General features: G+C 47.3%; 1 protein-coding gene across 8 annotated transcripts in view; it reads right to left on the bottom strand.

The window, feature by feature from the left end:
* Window positions 1-4,834: 4,834 nt before the first annotated feature.
* FBLN2 (fibulin 2) overlaps window positions 4,835-13,167 on the bottom strand; it is a 117,613-nt gene continuing 109,280 nt past the window's right edge. For 7 of the 8 annotated variants that reach the window (XM_074550182.1, XM_074550179.1, XM_074550178.1 and 4 more), the window contains one exon: window positions 4,835-11,539. In XM_074550182.1, coding sequence (XP_074406283.1) covers window positions 11,182-11,539 — 358 coding nt within the window. In that variant the 3' untranslated portion in view covers window positions 4,835-11,181. The remainder of the gene's footprint in view (window positions 11,540-13,167) is intronic. The other variant, XM_074550183.1, reaches the window with a different exon arrangement.

Here is a 13,167-nt window from a genome sequence, read left to right as displayed (position 1 = left end):
GACGACTGAGAGAAATTGAGTCTGCTCATTTAAATAAACCCTGTGATCTTAAATAATTTTTTGTCATTTCAGTCCTCTAGTGATGCCCAGTTACCTAAACTGAAGGTACTGGTATGGGACCTTGTCACTGGGGGCAGGGTGTGTGTGCATTCCCACAGACGCTGGTATCCAGTGGTAACAACCCTCTGCACCAGCTGGATGGAAACCCCAGACCTTTGGAATGACAACTCGCCTGTGACTTCACCTGGACCTCAGGAGTCAGACACTTTAAGGACATTACCAGCAAAAAGAAATGCTCCCTCTGACAGTTTTAAATGTTACCTCTGATAGTTTTTAAGTTGGTTTGTTTGTTTGTAACCTTCAAGTGGTTGTAAGTTTTAAGTAATTAGCCTGCAACATGCCAGCCAGCAACATTGTACATTTGATAGCTCCTGGACATGATAGTAAAAAATTGATGGGACACACCAATAGCTAGAAAGATTAGGTTTGTCAGTTTAGTGAAGAATTTCATTCTCTTTGTACCGTGTTTGTTGTCCTTACTGCAAAGGGGCCCTGCAGAGAGATAATAAACACAGCTTTTATATTTAAAAACAGAAAAGGGGGAGCTGTGAGAGCATACAGCTGGACTGTGTGTGCCATAAATGGAGGGGGGGATTTGCAGAGCCAGCCCCTGATGAGAATGCAGGCAGGCAGCTGTTGGTCAGTGAGCTGGGGGGGTAACCAGTCATAGCCAACCAGGTTGGAACGTGGAGCATTTTGAATAGGGTGTGTGAGAGCTGTGCAAACCAACAAAGTCTCTGCTGCACAAACCATGAGTGCTGCGCTGTCTCTGTCTACCCCCATTGCGACAGCCAACAAGGCACCTTTTATACCCAAACAATTTTGCAGCTTTCTCCCAGGACGAGGTGGCCTTACAGTGGGCACAGGTACAATTTACATCCCCAGAAATCCATTCACACACTGCTCAGGTGGTGCCTGGAGACCTCAGCATCCATGGAAAGGAGGAACAGGGATCAGTTTCCAGTTCTGGGCCGGCCTCTGTGCCGGCACAGCCACCACCCAAACACAGGGGACAGGTCCCAGACAAACACTGCACTCCCAGGGGAGACCCCAGGCCCCCTGCCCGGCACAGGTGGGGCAGCCCAGATTTGTCTCCTTGTCCCTGTGCACTCACAGCCATGTGCCAGCCACACTCACACATGCGGCACTAGCACCATCCACCCACTCTGCTGGCTCCTTCCTCAGCATCATGCCAGCCTGTTCCACAGCACTGGAGCCAGCCTGCTCCCCCTCAGAGCCCTGCACCTAGAAACTCAGAAATATCCTTCCCTCCCTTCTGTTCCTGCCAGCATCCAGCCAGGGTGAGTTCTGCTTGGCTCCATCTTTGAGCTGCTCCCATGCCACACTGCCAGGGCGTCACCTGAGTCCAGGACTCGTCCCACCAAGAGCCCAGACCTGCAGCATTTACAGACAGTGAGACGTGATTCCAGGCAGGGAGCTCCTAAAATGGAGCTTTTCAGCCCTTCCTGGGGAGGCCTCTGAGGCCTCATCTGTCACAGTGGCCCACGTGGGGCTCTGCGTGCGTGGGGGACGGCTCAGCCCTGCTGTGGGTGTGCATTGCTGTGGGTGTGCATTGCTGCGAGTGTGCACTGCCCCTGCTGTGGATGTGCACTGCTGTGGGTGTGCACTGCTGTGGGTGTGCATTGCTCGTGCTGTGGGTGTACATTGCCGTGGGTGTGCACTGCTGTGAGTGTGCACTGCTGTGAGTGTGCATTGCTGTGAGTGTGCACTGCCCCTGCTGTGGGTGTGCACTGCTGTGGGTGTGCATTGCTGTGGGTGTGCATTGCTGTGAGTGTGCACTGCCCCTGCTGTGGATGTGCACTGCTGTGGGTGTGCACTGCTGTGAGTGTGCACTGCCCCTGCTGTGGGTGTGCATTGCTCCTGGCTGTGTCTGGATAACGTGCCCATGGCAGAGGGTGTGGAAATGCCTGGAGCTGTGCTACTTCCCTGACGGGTACTAATTAAAAGTACATTATGAACCGTTCCGTTTATTGGTGTAGAGTCCTTAAAGTTTTGCACTGTTGAGGCCAGTTTTAAACATTTATTGTGCCTGCCAGCATTAGCTGACAGCAGGGCTGGGATCACTGAAGCCCATTCAGTTGTTGCTTTTACCAATTGCATTTAAAAGAATGTCTTAATTTTTCCATCTGTGACCCTCTTCTCCATTTTCCCCTTCCTCCCACTTTGTTTCCCTTTGTGTGTGGTTCCAATATGGTGGTCCTCTCTGGAAAATTAACAACGATCAGGTGAACAATCCCAGGGAGCAATTTGTCTGCCCCTGCCATCCTTCCACACACCAAGGAAATCCAAGATCATCTAACCTTTTCCCAGGTGTTTCTGCTTTTCCCCTTTTTGAAGTAGAAATACTGCATTACTTTCATCACTGTTATGAGTTTGTTGATGTCAGAAGTAACATCAGATATGATTTTGCCCTGTGCTTTCCCAGGATATCCATGGGGAATATTGTTCATACATGCAAAAGCAGCTCACAGACATACTAAACCCAACTGAAATTGAGTCAGGTCTTCAAAACAAACTTCCTCCGTACTCAAAGTAAAACACTGAGCTATCTTGAATCATTAAGACTACTAAATGCCTCTTTCTCTTCCAATAAACACATACTGACAATTTTAGACACTTTTCTCCTTTTGTTCCAAGTCAAGGAATTGTTTGTTGTTTCCAAGATCATCCTTCATTACAAGAAGGCAGGACAGTAGCAATTTCCCCAGGAAGCTCATAAAAATGCTCATTGAGTATATTCCAGTAAATTATTTTGAGGAATAAAAAGCAAATTAGAGCACCCACCTTCCATATTTCTCAGAGTATTTATGTGTATTATGGATCTTGAGATGATTAAATGCCACTGAGTAAGCCAGAAGAGTTTTACTGAAAAAAACCCCCAAGTTTTGTTCAAAATAAGTTATCTTTGACCTCAGCATCCAGTTGTAAAGGGAGGATTTCCAAAGACACCAGTGTTTCTGTGAAGATGGTGTTCATGAGACACATCCAGCCTATCCAACACCTTCCCTCCCATGGCAGTCACCATGCCAGCCCCAGTTTTCCTGGGAATTCCAGCCCTCTGAGTGATTGCAGTGAGCTCCTGGCCCCTTGCCACTCAGCCTGGGATATTCTTGGCAGCACTGATAAGGGCACTGGTTCCAAATAAGGAGAAATCTAGAAACGGGTTTGTCTCCAAGCAAATCCACCAAAGCTCACGGGGCCGGACACAGGCGGGGGGAAAAACACCCACAAAAAACCCAAATGAAGCAAAAGTGAACTTCTGACTGTCTGTCTCGCCTGCACCAGCCAAACCTCATTAAAGAGCCACAATGATGAAATACATTGACAGTAAGTGCAACAGACTTGATGAAAGACCTTAAAATGTTTATGCTAATCCAAAGTTTCATTTTCACGTTCCACACAAGCTTTCCACACAAGAACAGTGCCAGAAAGAAGGGAAGAACAATCTTAACTTTTATCTTTCAAAAAAAATTCCAAACAAAATATCAAGCAAAAAACTCAAGCACCAAATCCCCACTTTTCCTTTTTTTTTCTCACCACCTGCATATCTTGCTGGACAGGTGGAAAAGAAAGGCTTTCCTCAGTTTGCTCAGTTTGCTTGTGAGAAAAACCTGTGTTGGAGCTATGAGCTCCTTCAGAGTCTGGAGGAACAACGTGGAGCAGCTGGTGCCTGATTTACACCATGGAGGAACCACCCCAGTAACTCCACAGTTACTCCCCATGTACCAGGCAGGCACGCCTGTGCACAGACTGAATAACTCTGCACTTTGAAAACAATAAAAACCCCAAGAAAGCTCCAGTCCCAGTTCTACTCCAAATCCATTATTTAGTCTGACTGCCCCCGCTCTATTTCCTCCACTTTGATCAACTAATGACCAAGAAAAGCAATTACCAGCATAAGGAAAATATATTCTTGGTATCTTTGAACTGCTGTGGCAAGTGTAAATGCATTCCTTTTGTGAGAACAGAGGAAATATTTCTTCAGTGGCTAAGATGAGAAACGAGGGGGAAACATGGAGGAGGAGGTAGGGGGGAGACTATTATTTTATTAACTAATTAGATCAGCATTGAAAGAAAACGGGCCTGCAAATCTCTGCATTATTGATTGTGCAGATATGGCTGCAATGTACAGCAGAGATGATGAAACACTGGGATGTGCATTTGGAAATGGCTCATCCTGCCTGGACAGGGGAGTACAACAACCTACAAATAACTGAGTTATTGTCATGAGGGGAGGGATAAATACATCACTGACAGGTTTGGGGAAATGGTGTGTGCCGGGAAAAACTGCTCTTGAAGCCTGTTCTTCAAAGACTTCCAGGGCCAGCACATGAGAGAGAACAAATCCCTCTGCCATTTCTCTGGTTTTTGGGTATTTCCATGAACATCTCCACTGCCACTGTTCCAGTCAGCTAGAGCACCACGAAACACACCAGAATAAACCCAAGCAGCTCTGCAATAACTGAAAACTGAACCACTCCAGCACCAGCTGTGGCTGGGCCAGCACCACCAGAGCAGTGCCCCTGCCCCAGACTGTTCTCTGGGGGGAGATGATGCTGAAGGACATAAACTGAAAATCCCAACACCCTCTCAAAAACAAACACGTGGGAGCAAATATTTAACGTTAAACTCTACATTTCTACAAAAACTCTCCAAGAAAGAACAAAACATAATGCCTTAAAAAATAAAAACAAAGAGTGGAATTTGTGGAAATACAAATTATCCTTTATTAATGATTTCCCAGGGCACTCGTTCAACAACACACCCTGGAATCCCAAAGGTACAGAGCAGCTGCCTTCCAAACCTGCAAGGCTGCAGTTTGAAGCTGTGGTGTAATCTACAATAATATCATTGCTCAGGATCTGGCCTGGCAGCTCAGAGGCTCAGCAGGCAGTGAACTCCTCATGCTGGTGCATCAAGAAGGGTGGGTGTTTCTCTTTCTGAGCTGTGCTCTTCCAAAGGAGAGAGAAGTGATGAAAAAAAAGATCTCCTGGCAGTGAGGTAAAAGCAGGAGAACCCACAGGAAGCAGCTACAGAAAGGACAGGCTGCAAATGGAGCTCCTGAGAGAAAGAGGTGGAGATTGTTGGGGGTTAAAGGTACCAAAGTTACCAAATAAACTGAGAGCTCCTGGATTTCCAGGGGTCGGGAGGCTGGGATGTGAGGATGGTGAGAGCTTTCAGAGTCCTGAGAAGATCACACTTCATGGGAAACCAACTCTGCACCACCTGCCAAGGGCCTTGGACTACCCAGGTGAGGTGCAGATGCTCAACACACTCATGGCAGGGCTGCGAACACCCACAGCCTCCCTCTCCACCCAAACCAGTAAAAACAAGGAAAAACTCCTCATGTCCAACCACCAACACCCAAACTGCTCCAACACCCCTCCACGCAGGGGTCGAGGCTGGCTGAAGGCTGGGGAGCCTCCCATTGCATTCTGGCAGCTCTGACTCTGCCTCTTGGCTTTGGTGTCCTCCCACACTGCAGGCCTGGCCTTCACCCTCCTCTGAGCACTTCATTTACTAGTGCAAACATATGTTTTTGAGAGAAAATTCAGGTACTTACATGGAGTAATCACGTTTTTAAATGGCCTTCATCATTATTTATGTCAGCATCTTCCAGATGTGATTCAGGCAATGAACGATAGCAGCACATGTCATTTGTGTGTCTGCTCCTGTCCCCGGGGGAAAATTAATTTATGATTAAAGCTGTGCCTTCACCCAGCCCATCCACTTCAATGGAGCCCTGCATCAACAGCTGCTTGGAACCTGTGGAAAACTCTTTCTCAAGAATATTAAGTCTTTTCCTCAGCAAGCATTATTTTCAAGGTGACTGAGGTTGGGGTTTTTGTTGTTTGTTTGCAGAGCTCCTGTGGCACCCAGCACAGCCCAGCCCAGCTGCAGGTTTGTGGCACCTGAGAACAAACTGAGCCCTCAGCCACCAGCACCACCTCTGGTGTGGGAAATGCTTGGGAGAAGGGAACCAACCCCAGAAGGATTTGTTCAGCCTCCACGTTCCATGGTTCACTCAGCCTCCAGCAATGGCAGTGTTCCACCTCAGGGGTTCTTCATCAAAGATTATCAGCTTTTTTCCCATACTGAAAGTATTCCACATACATGTTCCTCCTGGCTGTCAGTGCTGGGGAGGATCTGTCCCCTTCTATGGTGCATCTGTAACCAGTAACTCTGCAATCAGAGTCAGCCAAAATCCCTCCCTGGAGCGGAGCCCAGTGCAGTCTGTGCTGCTGTCAGGGGCCCTCATTGACAGGGAGAAAGGCATCTCTTCCCTCCCATTCCCTCAGGGCATTCATGTCTCCTTTTTGGATGCATTTTCCTTACATTGGATCAACTGGTGTCGCTAATATATTTCACAACTCCTTTCCAGGAATGGCACAGAGGAGAATTTAGTGCTCTGCACACTGGACTATTATTCCTGAATAAAATTAGATTTTACATCTGTCCCCTCCACCCTTCCCCAGAAAGGACAGCATTCCACACTTGTTTTATTGGGAGAAGCTCTGACTCCTTCAGATGGCCCTTTCCATAGTCAGTGTTTCTCTTCAGAAAGTCAGCATTTCCTCGGGAGGTTGAGTGCTCGAGTTACAGACTGTTAGCAATGAACCAAATCTCATGAACCTTGCACAGAACTAATTTCATTTCCCTTCCCACACATTCTGGGCTCACTAACCGGACCCTGGGTCACCTGTAAGCACAGGGCATCTCACCTGAGACCAATTCTTCACCCAGAGTGAGCCTGGGCTTTGTGTCCCACGGGGCAGTGAGCCCAGAGACCCTTCTGCTGCAGCCCAGCCCCAGCATCTCCAGCTCAGCCCCTCCATCCCGCCACACTGCACCATCCCACGTCCCACACATCCTGCTGTGCACTGATGCACTGAACACAATCCTTGGCTGCCACACAAGAACTCACTGATGTACAAAGGCTCTGGTCCCACCCCTCCGGTCACAGCGTGCAGGGCAGGCACCACAATGGCATCCTCTTCCTCTCCAGCCCCTGCTAAAAAGGGAAAATTCACTGCAGATGTTGTCATTTTTAACCCCAAACTAACAGGAGCCTCAGCTTATGGGAAGAGAACATGCAAGAGAAAGAACTGTGCTTTAGAAGACAAAAGGCTTGAGTTTGTGATTTCAGCTTCACATCATTGAAACCAGATATAATTAAATCCTGCTCCTCAGTAGCCACTTCAAAATGAATGTCTCTGTAATGCAGAGAACAGTGGAAGTGTGAAGACACTTTTTATTTGACCTCAAAATCTATTTTTACTCCACAATCCTAATTCTCCACAGCTGGAACTTTCTCTTCCCCCTGGCATGGGTGGGAGCAATGGAAAGACAACAGCAAGAAAAGGCGAATGAATGGGAAAACCATCTCCCTAGGTGTGAGGCAGGTCTGCAGAAGGACACAAAGGAACACAAAGGACGATGTGTGTGTTTCTCCATGGCCAGATGTATGCCAGGGGCTGCCCAAGGGAACAGGACTGGAGAGGGCTCAGCCCTGCCCTCACTCTCCACGATGCCCTCAGCTGACCGAGGCACTGGGACAAGAGGCTCTCATGCTCTAATGTTGAGATTTTGCAGAATGGCCCTTATTACAACTTTCTGCTATAAAATCTGTCTGAAATTTGTTCCTCTCCTGAATCTTATATAATTGATATAACTGCCTGAATAACTGGTACAGAGAAATAACAGAGAATGAAAGTCTGTTTGGGATATCTTGGAAGAAATGTAAAACTTTGGGCCCATTAAGAGCTCCCTGCCCTGCTCTGGTCCCCCAGAGTGAGGAGAAGGAGCAAGGCCCAGGCTGAGCCATCCAATGCCTGTCCCTGCCCCAGGCTCACACAGGAATGTTGGCACAGACTGCCAGCACCTGCAGTGACCCACAGACTTGTATTTACACACAAAGACATTGTAAACCACTTCCTCCCTGCTCCACAAAGAGAACAATTTAAAATACAAGGTAAAAACATCCCTCTCACCCGTGTTCTGCTATTTCAACTCTGTTATGCACATTCCAGTCCAAGTAAAACCTGATGCTTCTTTCTGGAATAGATCCACTCAAATTTCCAGCAAACACACAGAGGAACATTTCTTCTTCTTTCCAACAGCTCATTTGATCTTACTCAGTCTCTGGGATCACTGGATCTCCCAAGGAATACAACAGCAGAGTGCAGAGAGGTCAGATTTTACCGAGGCAGGGGCAAGTAAAGCTGAGAAGAGCAGAGCAGGCCTTGCTCCGGCAGGTCACAGCAAGGCCATCTCCATCCTGGGGAACACACCAATAATCTGAGTTTTCACACATACAGAACAGATGCCCCAAGTCAGCTGTAACTCTTTATGAGGTTTGCAGCTGTTGTCTTCCTCATGAGTTTATCAGCTTGCACAGCTCTCGTGTAGCTGCTCCTAATTCACCTCAACCAGGCAAGGGTTGGGGGGCCACAAAAGAGCAAAGGGAGTAAATGAAACCTACTCAAAAGAAAAGAAATAGAGCCCAGGCCTGAACCCTTTCCACTGAGACCTCCTGTGCACAGACATACAAACAGGTTACCCAGCCAAATAAAGGGAAAGAGCATTCCTGGAGGTGGGGACTAGGCCTTTGGGAGCTGGACCAGGTGAAGGAAACCAAAATTCCAGTTGAAGGCCGCTGACACCAGTGAAAGCATATCCCCTGCAGGTGGGGCTGAGGCTGCTCAAGCCCAGGCACAGGCGCTGCCCCAGGGCAGAGCTGAGGGCACCGTGCTGGCTGCTCCTGCTCCCCCCTGAGCCCACAGTGAGAACTCCGTGGGCTGGGAAAAGGTTAAACCCCCCTCTGGTTCATCTGGAAGCAGAAGAATGTGAAGTTATCTCCTGAAATCCTTCCCCTTGTTTTGACCAGCTGCACTGAGCAACCCTTTCTGAACTTTCCCAACTACAGATGAAGACACCCTTCTTCCTAGCAGAGCATTTTCCTTTAATAGTATGCAAAGCCTTCCCTAAAACTTTCTTCATCAATTACCTGTCCAGAAAATGAAGAGCTGGTGCTAAGAGCTGCCAGATCCTTAATATGATTGACTGTGGCTGGTTTTAGTCAGCAAAAGGTCTCCCAGTAACAAATGACTTGTCCATTTGTTCTCTGACAAGAAGCACAGTCGAGGCCTGGGTATCATTTGTGCTCAATCAAATCCTAATGCTGATGGAAAACTCTGGGTTTTGGTGACTCCTGACGTGCCCCAGTGGGGCTTGGAGAAATGTGTCACCCCTGAACGTGTGCAGGATGGATCTGGAAGGCCTGGAGCTGTAAGATAGGAATTAACTGGAATGACAAATTGCACAAGGCTGTATTTCTCAGCTGGCACTTCCCTGTTACACGGTTACAAAACTGTTAACTATGGAAGACAAAAGATGGATGGAAGATCTTTTACTAAATGGTTTTTATAGGAAAAAAACAAAGAGAAGGTTGATGTAGGCAAGCTCACAGATAGGCCTTGTTTTACAGCTGGGGAACGTAAATAAATTTTCCCTGCTAATGGGATTTTATGGTCTCAGATACAGAAAGATTTGCCCTTCATTTTAAGGACGTCCAAATTAAAGGAGTGACTTGAAGTGGTAGAGATTGGCCTGGGGATACAGTGAATACCTCTCACCATATAGGCGATGCTTACAAGATTTTTTGATACAATTTTTACAACATAATAAAATTGTTGAATATGGCATAAAAAGGTGCTAGATTTAATATCTCCATTTCTTTTTGTGTACACGTCAATCAAAATAAGATCAGCTGTAGAAAAGAACAGGATTCTGTTTTGTCAAGAAAGGTTGGACCCTTGAGGTCCCATCCAACCTAGGATTCTAGTATTATTAAACTGAAGAGAAATAAACATCCATATCTTGTAGCTACATTTTTCCTTCAAAACATTTTGCAGAATAATTACAGCTGAAACAAAGGAAGCTCAGAAAATTGCAAAACTGGAGCTTTTTGGGGACAGAAAAAAAAACCAGCCAAAAAGAAGTTCTGATATTAATTTCTAAGTTCTAATAAATACTTCAATTATATTATGCTTTGCCAGATCTGGCCTCTAACTTTGGACTTCATCCAGTCCCCTGAAGAACCAGAGGAAATCGAGCTCAAAACTTTGGTTATGCTCTTTTCTAAATGGTAAAATACAACCCACCAATTTCAGTGGCATTTTTCATTTGGCAACACCACTGGAGGCATTCTCCTGAAGCAGAGAAGCAAATCCCTTTTTTGTCTATTTAAAACTGCAAGCTATTGCTCAGGGACATGCCCAAACTTTTAAACAAGGAGCAGTAATTATTATTTCATTATTTCCATTTGGACATTCCTTTAAGAATTACAAAGCTTCACATCTGCACTTACATATCATAGAGTGAGGAACAGGGGAACACCAACACTTTCAAAGACAACTACTAAAAATGGCAACGTGAGCTTTTACCTTAAAGTGTAACATTCTGGCAAGGCCTTGGTCTTGCAAATATTCAGCACATGAGCATTCCTACTAAAGCAAGATTCGTCCATAGGCTTTTTCACTGGTGGAGTTTCCTTTTATTTATATATATTTTAAGGCAACATATTATGAAAGTTGGAAGGAGGAAAATAACCTGGGAGCAGGAGGTGGGGTCCCCATCAGTGTCCGTGGATGGCCCTGGACTCAGCACCTCAGCAGAGACCCCAGTGAGGCCACTGGCCTGGCCAAACCAGAACTTTGTGGCAGAAAGAGAAATCATTCCATGTTTTTTTCCCAGTACTCCCACAGGAACACCTTCCCTCTCTAGTGCAATACCCTGCAGAAGTGACTACACCTAAAAATAATTGCTAAGAAAAGGTTCCAGCATTTATCACAAGGTCTGTACTGCCTTTCTAACCCTTCCTTTGTTCGCTGGCAGATGATGATGTACAGAATTGCATAGGAAAACAGAACATAAAAAGATAAAAATTAACTTAATTTACACAACCAATAAGAAAGTTTAAAGCAACGAAAGACAAATAATATAAAGGCTAGATACATGAAATGCCAGTTCAATGGTATTAAGCTTTGGTAGAACAGTTAAAGAGCATAGCACCAATAAAATCCAATGTCAGCAAAGGCTTCAGTAGGCATGAGCTGTGATGAAAATGTAGATTTTGGCAAGGAAAGTGGTGTAGGTTCCCTGGCGCCAGAGTTTCATTTCCACGTCCAGCAGGAAGTCCTTGGGCTCCTTGACCTGGCGCTGCAGGTAGACGATGCCGGTGTAGGCGTTGAGGCGGCGCGTGCTGAAGAAGCCCTCCTCGTTGCCCCGCGTGATGGTGAGCGCGATGCTGTCCCCGGCGTAGGCGGGCGAGGGCCCGATGCGGAAGATGTGCGCGGGCACCACGATGTTGGTCTGGAAGTTGAGCTGGTAGTAGGTGATGCGCACTGGCGTGTTCTGGCACTCCAGGTAGTTGAAGCAGTTGATGCGCTCACACCTCCTGGGGAAAGAGCAGAGAGGGACCTTCAGTGGCCAGGGAACAGCAGGGAAAAACATGAAAACCTGGGGGCACTGCCAAGGATGGGACTGACTGATGTTGTGGTGTGATGTAATTGCCTGTCTCAGTCATCCTGGTTCTTTCCCCAGGTGTGCCAATCACCTCTCCCTTCCCCTCCTCTGCTCTCTGCTGAGTGTTGTCTGTCAATCTTGGCATTCCAGAAAGGGCGCCGTGTGATTGGCAGAGTCCAAAAGATGCCTCTCAACCCTGGGGACACTGGGCCATCAAGGTGTCATTTGTCCCTTGAGACTTCCCCCCCCTTACCTGGTTGGTGGGATCCCTACCCCTTCCCTGCCCCTCTCCCTGGGCTTAAAAGACACAGCAACCACATGGTTCCTTGGTTCTGTTGGAGCTGTTGCTTGATCCAGAGGCCTGTGTGCCAGAATAAAGCTCTGGATCGAAACCCTCCAGCAGAACTGACTCCTTTTCCTTCACCTTGCCTTGAAGCTTCTCCATCAAGGTAAACCTGAGCTCCTGCAAGCCTGGACTTCTCCCAAGCACCCAGCTGCATCATCCAGCCAGCCAAAGGTGTCTCTAAGGTGAAATCACCACAGCTGCTGCCCTTGGTCAAGCAGCAAGGGCCAGAAGAGCCCAGGCATGTTCCACCCAGCTACACTGGTATTTAATTCCAATACCTTAGGATTTCAGCTTTTGTATTTTTCATACATTTGTAATCCTGCAATTCTTTAGTGTCTAACTCTAAACTCCATACAAAGTGTGAGCTGCAGCTTTCCCATTTTGGGCAGACACAACAATTCCTCTCTGGGCCTGGCAGTCAAGGACACCTTACTGCCTCAGGCCCCCAGAGATGGAAACAGAAGTGAGTTTTGGGGGAGCAAACTTGGGGTAAATGACTTCATTACCTAAAGCTGTAATTGGAAGATTAACCTCCAATATGCAAATGGACCAAACTTATAAAAGTATAAAAACCTGTGACTACATATTTTGGGTGTAGCCCCTGGGGGGGGGGGGGTTTCTGCCCTAAATGTACCTGAAGGCTCTTCAATAAATATAACAGCTTTTTATTCTCTTAATTTTGTCTGGCCTCTGTTTTTAGGTAGTCCCATCAGGACAAACAGCATTGCCAAACCTCAGTGTGTGATCACAGCTGATTGTTCTGCCCTGCCAGTGCCCAGGACACGTCTGGGTGTGCAGCTGAGAGCAGCACAGCACCACAGATCACAGCCTGGGGAGAGCGAGGGGAAGCTCCACAGGAACAGCCAAGCCAGGCTGAATGGCACAGAGCCGGGACGGGGAGCCAGGGGCTCATCACCAGCAGGGCTGGGGCACTGCTCCAAGAAAATAACAATGAGATCCCTTGAAAAGGTACCTAAAACACCTTGGGAAACAAACTCCTCAACTGGCAAAGCTGCTCAGTTCTATAAGGCAGGAAAAGTATGTTTTAAGCCATACGCAAGTAAATACTGGTTCCCAAAGCACTGGCAGCCACCGAGACAGAAAATGGGCAGGGAGATTTTGGGGCTCCTGAGCCCCAGCTGCTGAGGGGCTGGGGATGTGCCATTCCCAGAATCCTGTGGCCTGGCAAGCTCAGTTTCCTGCTCCCTTTCAAC

This window comes from Zonotrichia albicollis, chromosome 12 (genome assembly GCF_047830755.1).
Source record: "Zonotrichia albicollis isolate bZonAlb1 chromosome 12, bZonAlb1.hap1, whole genome shotgun sequence".
NCBI lineage: Eukaryota > Metazoa > Chordata > Aves > Passeriformes > Passerellidae > Zonotrichia > Zonotrichia albicollis.
Note: the sequence above shows the minus strand (reverse complement) of the source record. Positions and strands in the feature narration are given on the sequence as shown.